Raw genomic sequence first — 25,434 nt, forward strand, 5'->3', positions numbered from 1 at the left:
AATAACGGCGAGAATTCTCTTGCTGAAATAAAAGGAGCATATAAAATGAAGTTTCTGAAGCGAAAAACTAGGGAAAAGTTATAAGCTTAAGCGTTCTCAGTGAGTGGCGCGAATCGCCGGCTGAAAGTACAATGGCTAAGCGTAGCCAATGGCCGCCGCTTCCGAGTGTCTCGTGTCGGCTCGGTTCCTGCTGATCGATGTGTTATTACGTGTTTTCGAACTGTGCTAACTCGCATTTGACTCGATCACGCGTACTCCTAATTTTTGATCGATAATATGTCGAGTCGGCAGTCGAAAAAAGAAAAGGTGCGTTCATTATGCTGCATGTCGCTCCTGTCTCCTCTAATCGTCTCTTATGCGATTGGTACTCTCGCATACGTGAAAACAGTGTTCCTTGGACGAGGAGAGATCGCGGGCACGCGCGCGCTTCAGAGAAAGAAGGAGTCCGTAGTCCGTAGTCTCTATGTGTCTATGGGCATGAGAGAGATATAGATAGACGATGACAGGGATAGGAGAGAAAAGAAAGAAGGGAGAGTAAAGAGAGTACGGGGAAACAACCCCGGTAGCCGAGACACCGAAGGGTGTAGCGTGATTCTGATTTCTTGATATTCGTTTCGCTGGCGCATTTTTCTCGAGCAAACGTTTCAAGAACCTGACAATGGTACTTTTAACTAATTCTCGCGTTTCCGTTCCGTGTGACATCGCAAGTGCGAGTTCTCGTCTATTTGCGGATCGCGTCTTGAATGTGAATCGGTGCTGTCGTGGCATTGTACGCTGGTATAAAGCGGTGCAATTAACTCGTTTTGTTCCAGGATGCGACGAAGATCGGCAAGGACAAGGGAAAGAACGGCAAGGACGGCGAGACCAGTGACGAGGTGAGGTTATATCGTTCTTCTATGTTCTTATTGATGTGGCTCGATTCAATTCGAGTCGACTTCTGTCATAGTTGATTCTTTCTATCGTGGATCTTTTCTTTTTATCTTTACGCACGTCACCGATTCGTTTATTAAAGTTATTTGGTGTCGTGTCATTTCTCTGAGAAACTTCATTTATCATTTATCCTCTGAAAACGATCCAGTGTCCATCTTCGACATCGTGTGCCACCTGAAATGTTTCTCTTCGTCGAGATGTGTACACGCGTTTATTTCAAAATACACGCTTCTCCTACCATATAATTACTCAGTATTGTTTTTTTATTTAGCGAGTATTACACGAATACTGTTTCGTAAAACAATTTTAAAGTTCTCATTGAAAAAAATGTTGCTTGGCACAGGTGGCGCTTAAGCGTGGACTTAGTTGATAAATAGAAAACGATGTAAACGAAAGATGCCTTACGAATTAACTGATATATATTTCTTTTTGGCTTATGTTTCTTATCATTTCGTTACACGCGAGCATATGTGGCTTCCCTCGTTAAAATAATTTATGATTTCAAAGATAAGCGGAATAATGCGTTATTTTCTAACACGCTTCCTGAACATAATTAATGTACAATCTATGTGGAGTGCAATCACTTACGGTATGAATGGAGCGAATTCCAAGCATGGAATTACCGCGCAATTAAATATATGCTAAACAATGTTAATAAACTGTAAAGAGTAATATGTTCATTATTATATAGCAAATTAATTCAGCTTGTGAGTTTGGCATTATATTTATATAATTCTTATCTTATTCGCTGATTGGTATGTATATTTAGTCGGTTCTTTTGCAAAGTATTTCATATTACATTTTTTCTAATTTCTTCTAATTTCTACAATGTAAATAATTGGTTTTAGTATATCGATTAAAGAATGTGATTTATAATATTTATGGTTAATACGATAAAATTGACCTCACGTGATTTATAACAAATAATATTATGAAGTAGCATGGTACTATTTATGAAAATAAAATATTTATGTAAATATTGTATAATGCACTGCTTAAGAAACTAAAGTGCGTCGCATCTATTCAATTATCGATTGCCGATAACGAAAAAATTTATAATCGATTAATTATCAATTGATTGTATTGAAACATGAAGATTATTTCATGTTTGATTCATAAATTTGCTCTGTGCATGCAATATTATTTTACAATTACAATATTATTAATTATATTATAATAAACGACAATTTATCTCGTAATTGATAATAATTATTACAATAATAACAATAATTTATTATTTGAAGTATATAAATTATTAATCATATATTCATGATAATTTTCGTATTTTAGTGCATTTTTTAATTTGTCTTAATAAATTTGTTTATTCTTGTAATGGTAAAAAGCAAAGTAGAAACTTTCAAAATTATATACATATATGCATGTATTTTCAAGAATATTCAATCAATCACAAAAATATTTAACAGAGCAAAAGATTTAATGTAGCATGTTAACAGCAAATATAGAAGCAAGAAAGATCAAAATTCACCTTACACAGCCAAGAGGGAATATACTTATGCCTAATTGTTATGGGATACACTTCCTCAAGGACTACCACCGTCAACTAGGTTCCTCAAGAAGAAGTTTTGTGATTGGTGTTGAAGTCATTCTTGCACCTCTATCTCAATATTTTCATTTTACACTAGTAGATCCAAAATATTAATAAAAGTGTTACTATGTACTATATAATTGTCTAAAAATCATTCACAAGTAATTGTCATCTTTTTTGGCCACTAGAGGATACTCTAAATGGACAACAGCTCAGACGAAGAGTCAAGACCAATAGTGCATAAATGGTTTCAAGATCAACCACAAAACTTCTTTCAAGGAAGCCAGGCATTAATGCAACGTTGGAACAATTGTGTTGAATGTAATGAGGATTACGCATAGACTGACATATACATTTGCTTTTAGCGGACAATTTTTGTTTATCATTTCTGAATTATATATAATGGAGCACGATGAAATTTCTCTTGATGACATCTCTTTATACGATACAAAACATTTTCAAAGAACATACTATACTTTGATGAGTACTATAAAAGATATGTAAGTCACTAAACCAAATAAAAGTTGCACCTATTTCTATTTTAAGTTGTTCCATTGTTGAAACATAGATCAAGTGCACATTTAGACAAGGAATTCTCTCTCTTAATAGTCAAATTGTCAAACTATTTGTTGCTTCACATATGCAATTTTCATGCACACATTGTATCAGCAATTTTACATTGCATTATAAGACTTTTAACAAATCTTTATATAAAAAGATTTTATATCCTTAAGTTTTTATTATTATAGAATTATTTCTGTTCTTTCATAGACGAATAAGGTAGCAGGAGGACCACCGGTGACCGCCGCACCACCACCACCAACGTTGATTAACAAAATCAAATACCAACCCGGAGGCCCTGTGATAAAGAAAGATAAACGGCAAAGTAGCTCAAGATTTAACATATCGAAAAATCGTGAACTTCAAAAGTTGCCGCTTTTATCCGGTAAGTCTATGAAATAAATTTTGTTACTTGAAAATCTGATAAAAAATTAAGTAAAAAAGTTTCTAGCTATTTATAGAAAAAATAAATTACAACTATTTTAATTATTAATATTTAATTATTATTAATTACAATATTATTATTAAAAATATTCAGAATAGAAGATTTTTCCAGATAAGTTGCAAAAATATTAGTTTTTATAATTATTAAACTGCGGATTTCTATGTATTTATAGGAAATTAAAAAATGTAAAAATGTACAAAATAGGTACTCCTAATATACAAGAATATAAAAAAATCTTCAAAGTGAACTACGTTTTATAATATTTAATAGGTGGAATAAGTCTTTGCATGGGTACTATTTCTTCGGTTACGTTAATAAATCTATGAAACTGCATAAAATTTCGCAGTTTAATAATTACTATAATACGCTTGATTTTTGGAACGACTTAAAAAAAGTCGTAATAGTTCTCAGCTCGAATTATGATCAAACAATTTCCTTAGAAATTTCATCCTGCGACAAATTCATCAAGATCTATTAATGTCTTCAATGTTCTCTAAGCGAGCAATTCTTTCTTCAGCTTTCTTCAGCAATGATTGCCACATAATGATTGATTAGTGTAACGAGTCGCCAAAGTAGGAGCAATAAACCTTATCATTATTATCCTTTGCCAGGAATAAACCGCAATATACTTAATGAATGCACCGAGCGTATATTGGAGTGTATGTAGTTGCTTATAGGTATATACCGGTGTTTTATGTAAGTTAAATTGCAGTGCATTTTGCCGTTTTGATAAATCGAAATGTCTCAATGGTTTCGATATCTAAACCTTCGAGTACTCATCGAAATATAAAAAAATAATTGAATGTGAAAAGATATCAGAGTGATTAATGTCGCCATTCTAATCTAAAATATCACGGTGCATTGTATGCGCCTGCTGGGACTTAAGAGAGTTTTCAAACTTTTCGTGAGAGACGATTTTGATCTAGAAATGTACATCGTGAAATGTATAACGGACCTACATTTTCGACTGATCGGAGGTGTCTTAAAGAACTTTAGCTAAAAAAAAAATCTTGTGGCGCGTAATCAAGATATTTGAATAAGTAACATGAATGAAAACGAAATTTAATTGCGAAAAAAGGAATAGAATATTTAAGAAGCGGAGGAAGTAGGAGGAACGAGAGTTAAAAAGTGAAAGGATATCGAATATTCTTTGATCATTATCAATCAGATAGGGAACTTTATCCATGGAACAGAAATCCGTGGGGAAATTGGTGTATGGACGGGAGCATTTAAGTGATCGATGTATCGACCAGAAATCTACAGACTTCCGTTTGCTTGATGCATTTTAAATGATATCTGGATTCAAATAATTCTTAAGGTCGTTCTAATAGCGAACACTCTATAAAATTAAATTCGCTTTCATTCATGAAAACGATATCAACAATATATATGTGTATCATCGTTGCCATCATGAAAACAGTAACTTTTTAATACATGTATGAACATACCACATATGTGATAAGTACTACTGCGTACTTTTTCAATTGACTGTTTAGAAAATTAATCTATTTTATTTAATTTATAAATCAAACTGAAATTGATATAACTGTGATGTAAAAAAAAAGATAATTAATTAAGATACTTTTACTTTTTTAATCCCGGTCGCAGAGGATTGCGAAAGCAGCTACGTCAGAACGTATCGATTGTAAGGCGCGGTGGTTCACGCATGCGCGCACGCGTCATTCGCGATTCCTACTTTTCTAACATAAACAGTCCTTTCTCGTTCAAACGGCCTTTGATAGCAGCGGTATTTTCTCTATTCGAATTCGCAACGCGTCTTTTCCCTTGATTCCACTGCGTCTATTACAAACCGATAAGTTAGGTGACGAAACGTTTACAAAATCCTCGTGCATTAATATCGACATACGAATGGAGATGTGACTTGTTCTTGCTCCGAAAGAACGGTCAGTTACGTCGAAGCAACAGATTGTTATGTGAACAAGGAAACCGGTGCGTATAGGGATGTAATTTACCGTGAACCGAGCCGGGGAAAAGGAGACAAGTTCCGGTGACCGATATCAGAGAACGTTAGACACTGTTGGGCAATAAGATGGTTCACGTGGATGGATATATTCCTTTTTCGACTGGTGGCCTGCCAAAAAGTCCAAGCTTCCATCAGGGGCTCGCCTTGGCTACTGTTTTATCTCGAGAATCGAATAAACCTTACTTGACCAACTTCACTTCGCATTATCAACCGTTACGACCCCTATTAATCGGTAATGAAACCTCTGAAGTTTGCTTCTTGTCTTAATTCCAGTAATTGTCAAAATATACAGTCAGGGACAAAAATAAATGGACAGATAGTGGAAGTGGGTATCAATGAAGTTTGATTAAACTACTACTGGTGTTATATCCTTAACTTTTACTTATTATATGTCGTTTTAATTAATACATTTATTAGACATTTTTTTGCCGGTTACAAGATGGAGTTTGGCCCACAAATTAATTTTCGACACATTTCTTCATTCCCTTTCTCACATCATACACAGCCTACATTCCACTCATCATACCTATCACTACCATGTATATGGACATATAAATGTGTATATATATTATATTGTATATATACATATATTCTATTTTTTATATATCCTTATAGCATATAGATTAGATAGTAAATAAATAAAAGCAATGTCTACATTCTTGTGTAAATAGACCGCATTTAACAAAACTTCATTGGTACTTATTTCCACTAACTGTTCACTTATTTTTCCCCCGATTGTATGAACTCGTGTATTTAGAAAAGTATAAAGAGGGAGAGGATACGAGTGTGTGAAAGAAAGAGAAAGACATAGGTCATTGAAATAAGGTGAGACGTGAGAAACGGAAGAGTCCAAGAGAGACGGATAGGATCTATGAAAGAATCTCCAAAGAGGGAGAAATTATTAATGAAAAAGACAATGAATAAATTTACGAGGCAGGCGTACGAAATTACGAAAAGTTCAAGACAAGTAGCAAACAATTGAGAAAGGGAGTTTCATGAGAGCGTTTAAGAGGATAAGGGAGAGAATGTACGAGAAAAAGAAATGTGGAAAAGGTGGGAATTCATTGAGCAAAAGAATGGAAATCTATGCAAGAATGCGAGAGAAAGGGGAATGTACTTAATATGAGAGAAAGTTTGAGATAAGAGTTTACGAGTGTGAGAGCAAACAAGGTATAGCAGGGATAGAAAGAGTCCATGAGAGAGAGTCCATGGTTGGTGTGAATCGTGTGTATGTATGTTCATGGGTCTGTTTGTATAGAGGAGGGAGAGGAATTTACGGGGGTAAACAGAAGTATGAAAGAGGGAGAGAGTCCAAGAGAAAGAGTCCATGGATCTATCCAAGGTATACATGTCTGTCTGTAGATGTAAGTGACGTAGGGCGTGCGCATGTGTGCGCGTATGTATCCTCAGAGAGGGAAAACTTAAGGTCTATGTGAGTATGCAATGTACCTGAAATCTGAAATGTGTTCATTAGATATTAGTAAATATACAAAATCCATGAACTCACTAGATAATTAAAAATTTAATATTTTTCTTTAGAAACTCAACAAGGAAACGAAAGAGAAGAATTATTCATCCAGAAACTACGGCAATGTTGTGTGTTATTCGACTTCGAGTGCGATCCTCTTTCGGATCTAAAATGGAAAGAGGTGAAGCGTACTGCCCTCAGCGAGATGGTCGAATATGTCACCAAGAACAAAAACGTGATCACGGAGTCGATTTACCCAGAAGCGGTGAACATGGTGAGCATGGCATAACTCGAACTGTTTAATGCATTGCCAGTAAGATCACAAGTCCATTACTAACAGATTGTTTCGTGAAAGAAGGATTTCTGCAGATGTAATGAATTTATAGTGGTCATAAAAGATATATGGCATGTACTGTTATTTTTTAATGAATTTATTGTTAGGACGTACGTTTCATTTTCAGTATTACAGTTCAGTAGTACATATTAAATTTCTGTAATTATATAATGCGAAATGTAATGTATGTACTTGGGTCCAATTACTTAGTATGTAAATGCTATAACAAATACAGTGGCGTGTAAATACTTTTTGTAACCATTACTCGTATGCGATTTTACTAATTCAGAATTCAAAATTTTTCAGTTTGCAGTGAATCTGTTCCGCACTCTTCCACCATCGTCGAACCCGAACGGAGCGGAGTTCGATCCGGAAGAGGATGAGCCAACGTTGGAAGCAGCCTGGCCTCACTTGCAACTAGTTTACGAATTCTTCTTACGATTGCTCGAGTCTCAGGATTTCCAGCCCTCCATTGCTAGACGTTACATAGACCAGAAGTTCGTGTTGCAACTTTTGGAACTATTTGACTCGGAGGATCCACGGGAAAGAGATTTCTTGAAGACAACGCTTCATAGGATTTATGGGAAGTTTTTGGGACTTAGAGCGTACATCAGGAAGCAAATAAATAATGTTTTTTATCGATTTATATATGAAACCGAACACCATAATGGAATTGCCGAACTCCTTGAAATTTTGGGAAGGTAACTTTGAATTTTTCGTTATGAACGATAATTGTTTTATAGTATGCTATAAGTTTATCGATTGTTTGTTTGTTTAGTATAATCAATGGGTTCGCACTACCATTAAAAGAAGAACACAAGATATTTCTATTAAAGGTACTTTTACCTTTACACAAAGCCAAATCGCTCTCTGTATATCATCCGCAATTAGCATACTGCGTGGTTCAGTTCCTGGAGAAGGACCCATCATTGACTGAACCTGTTATTAGAAGCCTGCTGAAATTTTGGCCGAAGACACATTCCCCTAAGGAAGTAATGTTTTTGAATGAGCTCGAAGAAATTCTCGATGTGATTGAACCTGCGGAATTTCAAAAAGTCATGGACCCATTATTTAGACAATTAGCGAAATGTGTATCATCTCCACACTTTCAGGTATTGTCAATATTCTTTTTATTAATGATAGATCATGTAAATTACAATTTTTGATATTATATAAATTAATATTAATAAAAAATATTTTATCGTGTTTTTATCAGGTGGCTGAAAGGGCTCTGTATTACTGGAACAACGAATACATAATGTCCCTTATATCGGATAACTATGCAGTCATCCTACCGATCATGTATCCAGCATTCTACAGAAATTCTCGAAATCATTGGAACAAAACTATTCACGGCTTGATTTATAATGCATTGAAGCTATTCATGGAGATGAATCAGAAAGTATTCGACGAGTGTACACAACAGTATTATCAGGTACGTTATTAATTATTACGAAACAAGGACGAAGGAATAATGTTGATTGAAATATTCGTAGGATCGACAGAGAGAAAGGAAGTTTATGAAAGACAGGGACGAAGCGTGGATGCGCGTTGAAGCATTAGCGATGAGACATCCGAATTACAACGCGGCTCTAAAAGGTATTACGAATACAACATCTGGCACGATATTGCAACAACAATTAGACAGCCCTCCACCTGACGAAGACGGCGATACAGATCAGACTCCGCTCACATTGGAAAAGATAGAAGCGAAAGCGAACGAGGTATGACAGATCGGAATCGATCTTTCTCTCGTCCTTGATCGTTTGTTTATTCAGGAGTCTAAATTAATCTTTTTTGCCATAGGCAAAAAAAATGACCAACTCCAATAAAACAAAGCCACTTTTGCGAAGGAAAAGCGACTTACCCCAAGACACGTACACAATGCGGGCATTGTCCGATCACAAACGCGCAGACGAATATCTTGTTACGCCACCGGATCCTAACAATTGCTAGTCTCTACCGCAATCTCTTCCCATATATCCTCTCTTTTGCTGCAGTGATTTTGGGAGTTAGCTTTTTCGAAGAGAGAAACGAAACAGCGATGAGTCGGATCTAATCAATCGAGCGGTCACAACATTCGACGACAACCGTCTGCAACAGAATTTGATCATTTAGAGAAGTCAACATTGTCATAATTATCTCTCTCCTCTTTCCCCACCCTCCCTCTTGTATCAAAAAGTATCAAGATGTGTATTGTAATATCTTTTTCTTTGTATCTCGGTAAACGAAAAAAAAGCTTTCTCTCATTGCACCCAGCACATTCGGAAGATGTATCCATGTCCGTAGTAATCTATAAAAAAAAAAGAAGGAAAAATACTGATAACTTCCTATTATATACTCTTCGAGTTGATTTACGTAAGGTATCGCGAGATTTATGAAAATACTACGTACTCGCTATCAAAGAAATGAAAAAAAACATGAGATGTAAAAGAAACCTAGTAAATAAGGGTCCTAAGTGTATTGAATAATACACAGAGTATTTTATAAATTGTAGATTTCTTGCGTATGGAGAAATCTATCGCTGACAATAAGACAGTTTTTTCACACTCATATGTACGTCTTCACATTTTTAAATTATCTGTGCTCGATGTTCAATAGATACTCGGCATACAGATTAGATCATACACGAAGTTAATGGTCGAACTGAAAGCTCAAACGATTTATTTACCAAGATTCATTCGTAATTGTTTTAAAACAGGTTGTCTTGCTTTTGGCGGGGGATTTTCTTCATATCATAGGAATTTATGGTTTATCGAACACCATATATACAGGGTGAGTCACAATGCGTGGACAAAATTTTACAAGTTGATTCTGGGAATGATTTGGAGTGGATTCTTTCTAGAAAGTTTTATCTAAAAGAGTTAATAAATTTTCTTATTTTTTTATATATTAAAAGCGTATGAAATGCAAATATCACTAAGTAAAGTGATGAAACAATAATTTCTGATAAGATATTTCAGAGTTAAACATTCTTCTAAAAACACATCAAAGCTTTAACTACTTCTACATGATATTTTTTTATTCAGAATCACCTTTTGAATTAATTGATAAATTTTTGTTCACCTGCGGTGATATACATCTTGTATATATACTCTAAATAAACAAAAAAAAATTTTATACGAATTCGAAAGGTCAGAAAGAATGGCCGCGTGCTTGATGTCGTACTAATTAACAATAATAAAAAAAAAAGATAAGAAAACAAATTTTAGAATGCAAGTTTGAGGCGTTACTCTTTTGAGCGAGGTTTCCACTGATGCGCAAACGACAGACATTTAATGACACGCAAGTGATATATAGTTGCTTCAACGCTACCAGCTCGTAATTTAGCGGCAAATAATAATAATAATAATAATAAAAAAAGGAAAGAAAAACGAAAAAAAATTGCAAAAAGAAATGAAAACGTCGTTTTAGAGTTAGATGAACGTGATAGCACTATTTTAGAATATCGATTGTTATAAATCTGAATATTCCTGAACGTACTACTTTTATATCTGTCGTGCCTAGATGCCTGTGGAACGCATTCGCAAGAATCGCCTCTGCCAGAGGCCTATAATTAAGAATCGTTAAAACAAAAGAAAATAAAAAAAAATGAAATGATAAGCAACGAGTTATACGTGACGTTACCAAAATGGTGTGATTGCATCACGGGTTTTTTCAAGAACGCTTACACAAAACGTTGCGTCGTTGCTCCGTCAGTTTCGCGGTTAACAAAATAAAGAGAGAAGTAAAACTTTATATAGTAGTTTGTCGCTGGCAAGAGAAGCAAAGGAGAAAAAAAAAAAGAAATGCGAAGTATAAAAGCAAATTTAGCAGTCGAGGAAAAAATAACGAGGATGGTCATTGAGCAGTGGTCCAGCTACGTCCTCAGCATCTTTACTAAAGGCTTTTTGGCTAATTCCTCGTGTTACTCTTGTTTATTGGATATAGAGATTCCGATACCATGAAAATAGTGAAGTTTAAAAAGAAAAAAAAAAGAATTACGATCTAAGCGAAATATCTTTAGTCTTTGCGCTGCTGGCAGGCTGTTATGTTTAAACATTGTAAGGAATGAACTTGTTGAGAATAGAAATACGGTTAGCACTTATTATTAAATAACGAAAATTAAAACCAAATGAGATAAATATAAAAAAAGAAAAATTATTTACTATTTAATCGCCCCTTCAGGAGGAGAATGGCTGTTTTTGTTACGGAAAACCATTAAACGATAAGTATTCTTGTCGATACTTTTTATTATCAAGTGCAGTGTAATCTCGATAAATCTCATTGAAAACACACTGTATCTTGTGCAACAAGTATTTAATAATAAAAGTATTTTTAGTAAAACTATTTTACTTGAATAGGTTTGCATTTTCAATGATACTCCTTTGAATGAACAATAAGTAACTAAATTGCATTCGATCGATGTAATATTCGATGATATCGTTTCTGTTCATTTCTATTTTATTTTCTTTCTTTCTTAGCTTCCGATAGTGAAATCGCTAATGTGGATTATCGGGATTACATTGTATTTCTCAATCGTTGAAATCAATCGCGAAGAAGAATAAATACATAATACTGTTCGATAGAAGCGTCCCTCCGGTAATGCATGTTTCGAGGTTTCGTCTCTTACTGCGTCTATTCTTTCACTTGTATCATCTATGATACATCTTTGAAGTTTACGAATTTTATAGTAGGATCAGAAGACCATTCGAATTTCTCGTGCTTAAATATTCAAGAAGACTGTTACTGGCTCATCGTTGGTCGAGTACTATCGAATTTTCCTGACTTCCGTTCCCGCAAATTGTGCCAGGTTTAAATAATATAAAACAGAAACGAAAGAGAGAGAGAGAGAGAGAAAATAAAGAAGAAAAAAAAAGAGAATGAGAGAGAGAGAGAGAGAGAGAGAAAATGAAATTTGATTTCATTCGATGTAGATCGTTCTCTTGTAACTCCTGTATGGGTTACCTCGAGTGAGTTTAAAGGTTCATTTTCAGCAATGTTTTATACGTTTTTTATGATATGAAAGTCAGCCAATAATCGTGTATTTTGTAGATAGAAAGAGAAACAACCTATTATGCGAAAGAATGATTTTAAATGTTTTATGTAAGGAGGAGCAAGGATTTTCTGAATTTAGAAAATGAGGAGTCACGCTATCGTAGGCAGCTTTCGAATTTTGTAGAAACGTCTCTGTTCTTCCTTACGTAAAGTTCTACGAAATATTCGGGAGAACTATTATTCGATGAAGAATGAAAGCAAAAAAAAAAAAGAAAAAAAAAAGGAAGGGAAGAAAGGAATGTTTATAAAATATAAAGAGATCCATATGTACAGTGACTCGCTTCAAACCTAAAGATACGAATCTATGATGGAACGCGTACAGGACTGTGTATCAATGTTCGATTAACAAAATTTTTTTAATGATCGCCTGTCCGATCGATTCGTTTCCATGCATGCATATATTCCTTTACAATTTGTTGGAAGCGTAATTTTATAATAAATAAATCATTATAATGAAACGGTATGATTTTCTTCCAGCCATGAATTCTCCGAAATCCTACAACTTTATAATCCCTGAAGAAATGTTTGTCCTTTCTTAGTAAAAACCATTCTCTGCGGCGGTACAGTTATAAATTCGCTTTAAAACTGGAGACAGAGAGCATTCGTCGGTGCACGGATTATAAACTGTGGTTACATGGCATCCTGAACGTTGCACTCAGACCAGCTGTAGTTTTGTTTCCTTTTTCGCCAGTACATGTTGGGAGAAACCGCAGGATTCCATAGTCTGCGTCCACGATACAGGGCAATCGCAAGTTTCAATTTACATGACTCTTTATCAGATGTCGCCGAGAATATTTCTACAGTCCAGCTTACTCTTTGAATAATATTCGAAGGTCTTTGAAAGTATACATAAGAAGAAATAAAATGTATACATCGGTATCCGGTTCGTGTACAAGGTCCCTGTTATTTTATTCTTATATTCAATCCTTGAAATTCTTGAAAAAGAAATAAAGAAATTTCATTTCTTACTTTTCAGATAAATTTGTTACGTCGTATGTTCAACTACTTCAATGAAAATATTAAACCAGTCTACACACCCGTCTTTCTGTCTTCCGCATAATTGATCTTTATTATTTTATATGTTTTCACTTCTGTAGTGTTTCCATATCCTCGTTAGGACATTCTAAAGGCACATTTCCCGAGAGTTCGATAAAAGTTTGTATCATATATTCTCATAAATTGTTCTTCAAAAAATTTTTCCTCTGTAAAAAAACAACAAGACTAGATACATCATCGTTATTAACATATCGATAAGCGAACTTAATTTTTAGAAGCAAGGTTCCACGAATCTTCATAAAGAAATATACTCGCTTACATGTAGACACAAAGATTTATTTTATAAAAAAAGGTATAGACTATATAAATACAAAATTATATCTGAGTCTCTCAGAAGCCAAACTGATCGATTCTGCATTTTATAAGTTTCTCAATATCATTATCTGATCACATAATTATCATTGAACTTGTCGAAATTCATAAAACGTTGCTGTTGTCTTTTAACGAAAATCGTATTTAACGTCAGAACTACCATAATGACCAATTCTTAATATTTCATAGAAATTTCTACACCTCAGTTTTAGGGACTCTAATAACTTGTTGTAAAATGTATGGACAGAAACGTATTTCCTTCTTTCATCGTGTATTTTCTCACAAATTTTTCATTTTCATTTCTTTAATACAAACTTTATAAATACTTTAATCATTACACTGCGGATTTGTATACATTTATAAGAAATTTAAAGGTGCAGAATTACACAGGATGAACGTAATATGAAAAATTTCATAAAATAATTAAGGTATAATGCTTTTTATAAAAGACAATTCTCTATCCAAGTTCTACGTTCTTAATTATATTAATTATATTCTGAGTTTGTATAAAAATCCGCAGTTTATTAATCAAGTATAGTTGTAGTGTTAAAGGGTTAACGAAGGCGATGATCGATTTCGAAGAAGGACATGTCGTGAGATCACAGAAGGTTGTAGCCTATCTATCTACTTGATGCCGGTTCGCTCTCTTTTCGATTTAGTTGACCGCCAACGTGCCGGTGACTCCCGACATTCAACAGGTATCTATACAATCGATGTGTTTGTGTTCCGTGGTATTCCCCATGGCGGTGTTGTGTTGGTATCAGTGATCTGCGCTTCCTTCGAAGAGACGCTTGCGCCGGTAAGGCAGACTCTCCGCGTTTCGTGGCTGTCCGTTATTAGTACGCCGCCAGCCGTCGAAGCTGGATGATCTTTCGATCGTACTTCGAACAGTCGAATGCGTTATTTTTGTTTACGTGACCGGTTTTTGTATGAAACTCGACTTTGAATTGGACGAGCGACGTATATTAATCTAAGTCGTGCGTGTGTATCGTCCGTGAAATCGACGACAAATAGCTCGGGGCGATCGTTCTTATAGAATTTTCGATCTCATCTAGTGTCCGATAACTATCGATACGATTCGATTTTGTGTTCAATTCGATACAATTCGTTAAACCGTGTTCCAATATGAAATGAGTGGATTTTTGGAGATTGTTAGATCGTTCGTTGATTCTTCGGTATTATAGCTTGTCAATAAACGTCGTGAAAGCGAATAAAAGAATTCGTAGCTCGTAATTAGAGGTCATGTGACGGAGAAAGTGCGATGTATTTGGAGATGTTATTCGGGACATGTTTTTCGGTGGTTCGGACCAGTGAATTCTACGGGAATGGTACAAGGATGACGGAAGTTTGAAAGGCGTCATTTTTGGAAGAGAAATCGTGTCGCAGTTAGCTGAATGTGTACGTAAACAGATTTATCAAGGATAAAGTTTGCCAACGGAGCGATCTTTCGCAATGTTTAAAAGTTGCATTGCCAATACATGGTAGACGTGTTTGTCGTAGAGGTTATTTTTTCGACACAGATTTGCCGTGTTAGCTATTTTTCATTTTTTACTTACGTATGTACATTTGTATTCCCGCGCTTACATCCCCCCTCCTCCAATTTTCAAATCGATGTTATTAATTGTTTCTTTTCTTTCTTAATGTGTCACTTTTGTCAAGTACAAATCGGTTTACGCATGTGTACGTGGGTTTGCGAAAAATTCGAAAAAATTAACGATAAATCGGTTTGACGAATTAACCTTTCACGGGACGCAATAATGTACGTACATGTTTAGTTTTTATTTAATTGTAGTAAATTAACCTTTCAAGGGATACTATAATGTACATACAGTGTACATATATATATACACATTTAGCTTCTATTTAATTGGAGAATGACTCCGAAACATACAATGGTTATAAATGTATAGGTTATTTTTGTACGATTAGTAAATCAATTGCTCGGTACATATTGATACATGTACATATGTATATACGTGTTTAGCCTTTATTTAATTCAAGTGTGGTTTCAAACGATACAATGGTTGCAAATGTATTTATTTATTTTTATTTCAATGGATTTAATAAAGCAACTAATTTATAGTTTTGCATTTTATACGTATTCTAGATATTTTTGTGCATTTAAATTTCCAATAAATGCATACATGTCCATGGCCTAGATATAAATTTGATTGAAAAATCGTCTCATAACTATTTGGCTCTTGCAAATGTCAGTATTTCATTGCATACCCAGTAATATCTGTAAAATTAGTTTTATCAACTCATAATAATAAAATAACAATTCCTCGTTACATATAAAGTAATCACTGTTCATCAATACATAATTTTTACTCGCGATTGTGTGCTTAAATTGCCCATTTTCGAGTAGTTTATGTAGCAGGCAGGTATTAAAATGTCCTTCGTAAAAAAGATCGGCAAATGTTTGCGAAGAAGGCCGGTGTTTTAACACGGGAAATCCTTATATATTGCATCCGTGATACCTCGAGAACTGATTCTCGTTAATTATTGCGGAGTTTAAAGGACGCGAAGAGAGACGCCGCGAGAAAAAAAGAGGTAATTCAAAAGTTCCGTGATTAATGAAGTAATTCGTTCCAAGTAAGAAGTTGTATTTCATTTCGCCTGACTTTTCTTCTTCTGAAATAATCTCTGGGGAAGCGGAGAATTATGGAAATCGGGGTGGGGGGTATGACTCTGGGAAAAGAAAAAGGCGGAAATTCAACAAAAATTTCGTAAAACCGATTATTTTGTGATCTTGTAAAGAAAACGCGAATATCGTTTGAAAATCGTGTCAATTTATTTACGATCAAAATTTCGTTTGATTAATTAGCAATTATCAAGGTAATTTATTATAATTCTTCCCTTCGACTCGAAACTTCAGCGGTGATAGCTATAGATAAATGTTGTGTTACTAGTACAATATAACGTAGTAATAAAATATAGTAACACGTTGGTGAACAGATAAAATAAAACTGAAAAGGGAACAAATACATAGGTTTCATGTTACGTAGCATTGTAGACGGTTCAATTCTTCGTTCTCGTGTGACGATAGAATATAACAGGAAAAAGTATTCGAATTTTTAGAACGAAGTAGGATTAAGAGCGATAAAACAATCGTTATCAAGTTATATATTTTTCGATCGTTAGATAATTTCGTGTACCTAAAAACATTGGCTCGTTCTCTGATAAATTTGCTACAGTTGCTCGATTAGGGAACAAGAGTACCATTCTCGAAGAAGTTATTGACACGTGCGACCCGATGTTTCACTCAAACGTGGGGAAAGTAGGAAAGTGAAAAGGCAAAAAAAACTAAAGTGCGAACTGCAATGTGCAAGAAAAAAGGTGAGTGTGCTGCTGTCAGTAAGAAGAACGCAAGAGAAACACGACAACGATGACGGAAGGCGGACCGAACATAAGCGTGAGTAACAGATAATTTCACTTTACGCAATTTCACTTTATGCAATTTCATTTTACGCAATTTCACAGACTGTAAACTGTGACGATTCAAGCTTTACCAAGCAATTACCAAGATGACCAATATCCTGTATCCACCTTCCATTTCATTCTTCGCGTTACTTGCCTCCACATCTTTCCTCAAATCCGCACCTTTCTTCATGACCATCTTGCGCGATAATTAATAATATTTGTAAATTGAGAGAGAGAGAGAGAGCGAGATAAATTACAAGATAATAGGTTATAGACTTCTCTTTTATAATTTTATAATCTCACAGCAAATATTTCTGACGATTACAGATCTGTTTTTTCTCAGAAGAATCAATTTCCATGCATTTGATTATCAGAATTTCATTATCAATGTCAAACAGACGAATCTATGTTGGATTAATTTTTACGACAGAATGATTTAACAAATAAGAGTATGGAGTCAGGCGAGGCTGTAGTTGAAGATCAATAACGAAACAGACAATGCATCATTTTCTACTTTTCTTCCTCCACTTGGAGAATTTCTAAATCTCTTCCTTCTTCAAATTCTCCTTTCCTCGCATCGTACATTCTCTCCACTTAAATTATTTTTCAAACAAATATTTTAACAACGAAACAAAGAACGCATCGTTGTCTATTTCTATTTTCTTACTTGGAGAATTGTACAATTTCTCCTCTCGTCACATCACTCTTTTGCTAAGTCTCCGTTTATGGGTTCCGCCTGTGAAAGTCGTTCTTTTGCTGGCTTTTCCCTTTTGTGCGTTTCCTCTTTCTTTCGCCGATCTTCCCTCACGTTGGTGTTTCTTCTCCCTTAGATTCACCTTCGGCCCTCCGTGTTCGTTTCTTATCAGCGAACTTTCGTTTCCCTGCCCTCTCTATCTCCAGGTCTCGCCGTACATCTTTCTTCTCCCTTAAAGTCACCGATTTTAAAAGCTTCGCTCGTACGGGCTTCTTCCTCCTTGTCTCTTGCGAGGATTCAAATTGAATGATTAAAAAAATGAAGCGGATGGGAGTGGCGATTCATTTTTTCACGTCCACCATGGAATTAGCAACTATTGTCCCGAACAAAGAATCGGATTCCCTTGAACGACACGCTACCATTTTCATTACGTGGAATGAAATATTCGATGAAACTATACGTATACGCGAAGCTAATGTTAGTAATATCGAACTTTTCGTATGTATTAGGTGGTCGGGAAAGTTCCTTTCGTTTTATAAGGAAATAATGGATGCACAGCATTCTCCGTTTTATATTATTTTATCTTTTATTATCGTATGATTCTTTCTTGTTCTATCAAACTAAAGCTCACAACGTTCGACAGATTAGGTTTCATGTTTGTATAAAGATGCGTCGTTGTAAAAGACGTGTCTGTAAATGAAAGACACTTTTCGTATTCGTCCTTTGCGTTTATACGTTGAATTATTATAATTGCGGATGTTTTTCGAGTGCCACTTTCATTACGTGGAATTAAGTACTTGGGAAAAATACATCTGTGAGATTAGCTTTAATATCGCTGCATCGTGCGTGTACCGGATATCATACAAACGCGAAACAATTCTATTACACACGAGCCATATCTTTGTACCTGTCGATATTTTCATATTCAATTCTAATAATTTTACTCCATTGTGTTTTTTGTATTCATTGTATCTATTTGCATTTAATTGTATTCTTCTTTACTGCCAAGTAATTTCGGTATATAATAATTCCAATATTTTCAATCTCAATATCATCGACAATAATCTTTTCTTTTCTTTTTTTTTGTCACAAAGTGTTTAGCGTATCGGAGCTAAGCAGAATCAGGGGATTAATGAAGCTATACAAATGAGTTTTATCCGAGCCGAGTCAAGATAATGGAAAAATACCGGCTTTATTTATTCGCTTTTGCAATTTGCATGTTCGCAACGTTTCAATTAACGAGGTTAAAAAAATAATGTCACGTTTATTGCTCGGTAACGGGGAGTTGGCGTTTTCATTTAAGAATTTATGGGGGGGGGCGGGGGGGAGGGAGGAAGACGTGGAGGCTGGCGTGTTTTAATCTTGGGCGGCGATGAACGGTTTTAACCGGAAGTACAGGCTGAAGTGTCTCTCAACAATTTCAATGATATTACGCGCATCGTTATACGCACTTTCAGCCTCAACTTAACGGGGTTGTTAAATTCAGAAAATACCTTTAGTAGGTTGCCGTTGTGGCAGCTCGTTTATCTGGCTACAGATCATCCGGATTCTTGCTTTATCCAGCGGATTAAAACCGAGACAAACGTGTACGATACTTTTGTACAATTTTAAATGTCAAAGGATCATTGCGCGATCTTTTATTTTCTATTTCGTTCGTTTTAAGCGATATCCTCTCTGTTTGCAACTTATCGTAGCTACGTCCACTTCGTTCCTCAGTTGAACACGCGTAAACGAAGAATCGAGCTTGTGCCATTAGCGTTACTTCATCTGTTCATTCGTTATTCAGCGAAGAAGGAAGGAGACTGTTTAATCCGTTTCTCTACCGGTACGTTCTTTTTTCTCTTTTTTAAATCGCAAACGTTCCTTGCATTTGCGATCATTGCGGAAGGAACTGAACGTACGTTTCACGTGCTATGTACATGGCCAGCTGTAGACCTTAGAACACATTTATGACGCGGTAATGAATGAAAGACAATAATCATTTATTTGAGAAAAAGTAACGCGTTAATACCGTAACGTCTGGAAATAGTATCCAAACTTACTTATCTTTAATGTGACTGTAATTGAACCTACGAGTCCTTATCTTTACAACTTTTTACCGATTCGCCAGTAAAAATGATCGAACGTATAAACTTTATCGCCCGTCATATTTCTTTCGCCGTATCCATTAAATCGTATCCGTTAAAGCCCGCTTCTTGATACCAGGAAAATCGCATGATACGCAAGTTCTACACTGATCGTATTATCGGTCGTATTTTGTATTACTGTTTGACATTAATAATTGTTATATACTGAAGGATTAAAATTAGAAATAAAATCACTATATTATTATTATTTATTTTAACCCTTTATATTTAGCCTTTCGGTTTTGGACGAACTTTCGATTTACATTTCTTACATTTATTGTATTGCACTCCTTGGCATGTTCTTATCTCTAGTCGCTAAAACTAATGACTACAAACTATTGCAACTTTTGCCTCCTTGCTGTGCTACCTTCTTGTTCTTCCTCCCCGTCTTGTATCGCCCTTGCCCTTCTCTTCTCTATTATTGCTTTTAATTCCATTAGTCCTTCTCCAGTCTCGTTCAGTGTAATAAAATCACTATATATATATACTCTCTAAATGGTAAAATTTGTAATGACGCTGATGTAAAATCACATTAAATTCAAGCGCACATGTAGCGTCACATTTGCTGGCAAAAATCAGAAGATTTATGAACATGGAATTATGACACTGCCTGAAAGATGGCAAAAGGTCATCGACAAAAACGGACAACACCTAATTGAATAAAGTTATATTTTTAAGCAAAAATTTCGAATTTTCCCTCTTATTTAAAATACGCAATCGCTTAGTTGCCAAACCAATATATCGCCATAGAGCGACGATCAGGCACATTTATGCAAATTTCTATGAAGACAATGAAAAGATGAAACGGAGATTCGTTTCATCTATGGAATATCGTAACAGCTACTGGTATCTTGGCTGTTTTATATATTTCACGCGTGTGATGCGTTTTCTACGAACTTTTCTACCTTGAAATTTCCCATAGACGCATAAAATTGCGCAGCCTATTGCCGCGGCATATTGATGTAATCCTAGAGGAGAATCTGAAATCAATGGACGTGGAAGCCGCCAATGTTCCAACGATAGAAAAATTTAATTAGCAAAGATCGGCGCAAAGACATTGAGAAAGGGGTGGCGGTAATAAAAAGGGGAATGCAAGGACAATGGCAAAAGGGATTACGGCAATCAGAAGTAGCGATGCAAGGACACCAAAAGGAGGACAAATTTCAATAAGGGGAAGGTGATAAAAAAAAAGAAAAATAGAAAGGAATTTCCGCGATAAAACGAAAGGAGGCAGGAACGTTTCGGTAATAAAAAAAAATTCACTGCGGGGTATCAAAAATGAAAGAAACAGAGATATCGAAATTTCAAGGTAATAAAAGGGGGAAAGGAGTTGAGCAAGGACGCTATGGGTGGAATTGAAAGTGGTAAAGAGAGGAACAGCAGCGCGGTGATTCGAGGAAAGAAAATAGAAGAAGGTGATTAAAAATGCACACCGGCGGAAATATCAAAGGTACTTGGTACAAGTTCCAGCATAGGAAGAGAGGGAAAAACGTTGAAACGACTTTACATGAAAATAAAATTCCTATTCGTAGAGTATTCGAGGATTTTACCACGTATCAGGAAGAAATCAAAAAATAGCAATTTCAAATACGACGGATAAAAGTTGAATTAGGAACTGGCTGGATGTGAAAACCTAGACACGTAAATAGCTAATAATGCCAGTTAGTTTATATACGTACACTTGTACACGCTTTGCGCACAGTTACGTGCAGAAATTAGGTCTAATTCTAATGTAAGCGGGCGTAAACTATAAACGTAACGTGGGAAACTTTACAGCGGAAGCACGAAACCGGTGCATCGTAAGTTTGTATCTTCCTGCCGATCCGTTACAAACATGTCTAACTTGGCCCGTTGATAATTCAAAAAGTTGATAACCGATAGCCTGCGCTCCCATCAAGGTATAATATTACGAAGCGTTATGGTACATCCGCAACGGTGCTGGTTTTCTCCCATCGACGAAGATAGAAAAATAAGGATAAAACACCATTGCTTCCTTATCGGACGTTGCTTTCGTTTCTTTCTTTTTTTTTTTTTTTAATCGAGAGAAGAAGCTGAATACGAAAGAGTAAAAAAATTGTGTAAGGTCGTTGAAATCGCAGTTCTTTTTACGCGTTTTATCGCTTCTTATCTCTTTTGCTCTTTAGTTCGTAACGCGAGGATAACAATGTTCGTATCGATGAAAATAAATAGCTCGATCGCTTCGTTTTTCCTTTCGAGAAATATTAGAAGAATGTCGCGTGGAGCGAAGAAACGACCGTATCCGCTACGAGATCACCGTCTTCGCGTGGAACGTTTGGAAATTGCGATTAAAAAAAATGAAAATTCAATTCTTCTTTCTCAATTCACGCTTGAACAGACAGCAGAGATCGGAGAGAAAACTGCAAACAAAGTCTAAGGTCAAATCACAGTATCCTCTGAAGATAATTTGCAAACATCGAAACGAGTCGCATGACGTTCGTATGAGTCACGCTTGACCTAGTCTTCGCCATCGTAAGAAACAATAATAAAAGAAAAAGGCGAAATAAAAGCGAAAACAGAAAAGGTCAGAGACGAAACGCCGGACAACGATGAAACAATAACGTAAAAGAAGAAAGGGAAAAAAGAGGCAACAAAAGAAGAGGAGAAGGAACAAAGTCCTCGGTTTTAGAGTTCATCGGGGATTAACTAACTTTTCGCCCGGTTTCTAGGGTAAACTAATTTCGAGGACGTGAAACGAGTCGCTGTTCGTCATATAAACGCGAACTGTGCGACAGCGTACGGTCGAACCACGAATCCGAGGACGGTCTGTCCAGCTGTTTAACTGTAAACAGGCCGATTTAACCTGACCCAACCTATCCTACAAATCCTTATTAGAGCGACACTTGGCTAATTGCGTACTAGTTCTATTGTGCAAGAGGTCCGTACGGCGCGAAGTGCTCTCGAACTGTTACGAGGTTTAGATAAAGCGATAACGAATGGCTCGGAATACTGTTTGTCCTTTAATGAAAACTCCTGCTGTTTGGAAAACAGAGCCGTTACCATCGTTCCCCGGTGATCATAATTACGCGTTCACGGGCTCGTTTTACGTCTCGTGGAAGCGGAGCTATTTTTAACCGGGTCGTCCATAAGGTGGTAAAGTCGAAGAACGAAACGATTTCATGGTAACGTTAATCATTCCATTTCTCTGAGAATTCCTACGGCTACGCAAATATTCTTTGCCCTTGCCGGAACGTGAACTCCTAAGATTCTAACGGTTGGAAATTTTTATGGACGGCGAAATTCTTTGGATTACCAGTGCTTTCACGTGGAATATTTGCAAATTATCTTTGCAAGAAATAACCTGGTTACCCAGATGATCTTGGATTTTGCCGAGTTTCTCTACTCGGTCGTCTCCAACTTATTGTTTTTACGCCTTTCAACGGAGATTAAACGACAAGTTAAAGGAACGAGAAACGAACAGGTAACACAGCTGCCACATACTTTTATTACAACTTTGATGAAATCACTTGGAGACGTTTCGTATAATACGTGCAATACATTCGGAGAAATGTTTCGCGATAAGTAGGCCCAAGTAGGTCCGCGAGCTACCGACGGTGTATGTTGCGAGTTAGTTGTTTAAGTAAATTCGGTTATCACGTTAAAAGCCTTTTCGATCTGCTCTTCGCTTTACAAAGGCACAAAGTAGATTGGCGATGGTCAGCCGCAACAATGATTTAGCTCCGTATTATTAGGAGTACAGTATTAGGAGTTGTATTATTAGGAGTACACTTAACGGAGGAAGGCGACAGCTAGAAAAATGGATACGGAAATTGCGACTGCAACAGCAGCCGAAGATCGCGCTTTGAAAATTCGAGAAATTTCGATGCGTTTCGTCTTACTTTCCGGTTAATTCAACGGCAACCAGGTCACCGGTTAACCGTAGCCTGTGAATCCGGCATTAAAATATGTACGGAGTTCCGTAAAACTCGACTGATTATGAAAAGAAATTTCCATTGTAAATTCTGTTTATCTTAACTTGCGAGTTATTCCACTTACGTTGCCTCGTTACGTTGGGACACAGGCTGCGCAGATTATCTCTCCTCCGGTTCTCCTCGACCTTTCGTTTCTTTCATTCCCTGTGAGTCTTTTTCACAATCATCCCACGATATATAGATGTAACGAATAAATATGTATGAAAATTTCAACAATTTCCCCTTGACTTTTCATCGCTCCGATAACAGCGATGTTTATTATACGACGAATACTTTTCGGTAAATTTCGCTTCTATTCAAATATACGGAGACTCGTTTCTCTTCGCAGATCTTTGTAGCGTCTTTTTAAAATACTTTGCAAATAATCAAGGCGAGAACAACGATCGCTATCGATAAAAGTGGATATCGGACATCGTTGCCTCTTTGCTTCGCGTTCCCTCGGTTTCTTCGCGTGATATCTATCTGCTCTTTTGCAGACGATCGAACGTACAATTTATAATGAATTTTTTCAACGAAATTAGTTGTAAATCCGATGTACAGCGAGGTTTGCAAGTTAGCGAATGTAACATCGTTGGAAGAAGATGAGCGAGGTGGAAGATTTCGCATGCCAACAGAGATAACTGTTACGGAATCCAAAAGTTTTGGAAATTTTCGTGGAAGGAAATTGGAAGGAAATGTGGAACGAATTTCTGAGAGGGAATTTTGGCCGACTAACACCGAGCAAGAAGTGCTAAATGTTTTTGCTCGTAGAGAGGCGAGTCGGCATGGAACAGTCGGTAACAAAGCTGTCATCAACCGAGCAAGTTGAAATCTTGGCGTTTCGAGCCATTTTGAAGTTAACTCGTGTCACGAGCAGACTTTGTACTTTCATCTTCCTTGAGTTTAACATCTTGTGTAGTTGCACGGGCTGACTTACGGTATGGGCTTGCCCGTATATCTCGCTATAACTCCAGCCAGAGTGGAAAAGAGAGGTCAACACGAGAGACAGCCTATTTACCGAGCTGTCTATCGTCGGCAAATATTCGGAATATCCGGCTTCGATCGTTGAATTTCCGTTCTCTTGGGCTGCGATCTAAAGAAATCGAAAAACATCGCTGCTTGTTACTCTCAACAGTCTCTGCGTTACGCGCAACATGTAAGAGATTCAAAGAGAGAACGAGAGCAGCTTTGTGCCGGAAAATATCCGGTTGCGATTGTTGAATTTTCTTGCGCAACGATTGCAAGAAACTAAGAAACGTTATCGCTTGTTACTTGCGACAGTGTCCGGGTTGTGTGTAAAATGCAACAGTCTCAAAGAGAGAACGACAGCAGTTTTGCGCCGGAAAATATTCCGCTCCGATCGTTGAATTCTCTCGACTCGAAGAAACTAAGAAACGCTATCGTTTGTTACTTGCAATAGTCTCCTCGTTGTATGTAAAATGCAACTGTTTGAAAGACAGAACGTAGAGAGGAGTTTTTTACTGGCAAATATTCGGCTCCGATCGTTGAATTTTCTTCGAGACCGATTCACAGAAATTAGGAAACTGCTTTATTTGCGACAGTCGTATACACGGTGGTTTGTAACTGGT

At 36.3% G+C, this 25,434-nt stretch overlaps 2 protein-coding genes across 7 annotated transcripts in view; both read left to right on the plus strand.

The window, feature by feature from the left end:
- Positions 1–129: 129 nt before the first annotated feature.
- On the plus strand, positions 130–12,763 carry LOC122569981 (serine/threonine-protein phosphatase 2A 56 kDa regulatory subunit gamma isoform-like). Of its 3 annotated transcripts, none has more exons than XM_043731729.1 (9): positions 130–306; positions 813–875; positions 3,248–3,422; positions 7,006–7,208; positions 7,575–7,969; positions 8,047–8,380; positions 8,485–8,703; positions 8,765–8,992; positions 9,075–12,763. In XM_043731729.1, exons 1-9 carry the CDS (start codon positions 277–279, stop codon positions 9,222–9,224), a joined length of 1,797 nt encoding a protein of 598 aa, XP_043587664.1. In that variant the 5' UTR covers positions 130–276; the 3' UTR covers positions 9,225–12,763. The 3 variants fall into 3 exon arrangements, with proteins under 3 accessions (XP_043587664.1, XP_043587665.1, XP_043587666.1); XM_043731730.1 differs by lacking the exon at positions 130–306 and adding an exon at positions 390–661; XM_043731731.1 differs by lacking the exons at positions 130–306; positions 813–875; positions 3,248–3,422 and adding an exon at positions 3,693–5,698.
- A 1,737-nt stretch (positions 12,764–14,500) lies between these two features.
- The window catches only part of LOC122570308 (venom dipeptidyl peptidase 4-like), a 296,735-nt gene continuing 285,801 nt past the window's right edge, over positions 14,501–25,434 (plus strand). Inside the window, exons 1-2 of one of the 4 annotated variants that reach the window (XM_043732434.1) lie at positions 14,501–15,071; positions 16,818–17,088. In XM_043732434.1, coding sequence (XP_043588369.1) covers positions 17,062–17,088 — 27 coding nt within the window. In that variant the 5' untranslated portion in view covers positions 14,501–15,071; positions 16,818–17,061. Of the gene's footprint in view, positions 15,072–16,810; positions 17,089–25,434 lie in introns of those variants that run through there. The other 3 variants (XM_043732433.1, XM_043732436.1, XM_043732435.1) reach the window with 3 other exon arrangements.

The sequence above is a fragment of the Bombus pyrosoma genome, linkage group LG8, assembly GCF_014825855.1.
Source record: "Bombus pyrosoma isolate SC7728 linkage group LG8, ASM1482585v1, whole genome shotgun sequence".
NCBI classification, from domain to species: Eukaryota; Metazoa; Arthropoda; class Insecta; order Hymenoptera; family Apidae; genus Bombus; species Bombus pyrosoma.

Excerpts from the sequence above, each read along its gene's own strand:
- LOC122569981 (XM_043731729.1), top strand. The coding sequence starts at position 277 with ATGTCGAGTCGGCAGTCGAAAAAAGAAAAG. Across the intron at positions 876-3,247 it reads ACGGCGAGACCAGTGACGAG|ACGAATAAGGTAGCAGGAGG; the intron begins GTGAGGTTATAT and ends GTTCTTTCATAG. Across the intron at positions 8,704-8,764 it reads GTACACAACAGTATTATCAG|GATCGACAGAGAGAAAGGAA; the intron begins GTACGTTATTAA and ends AAATATTCGTAG.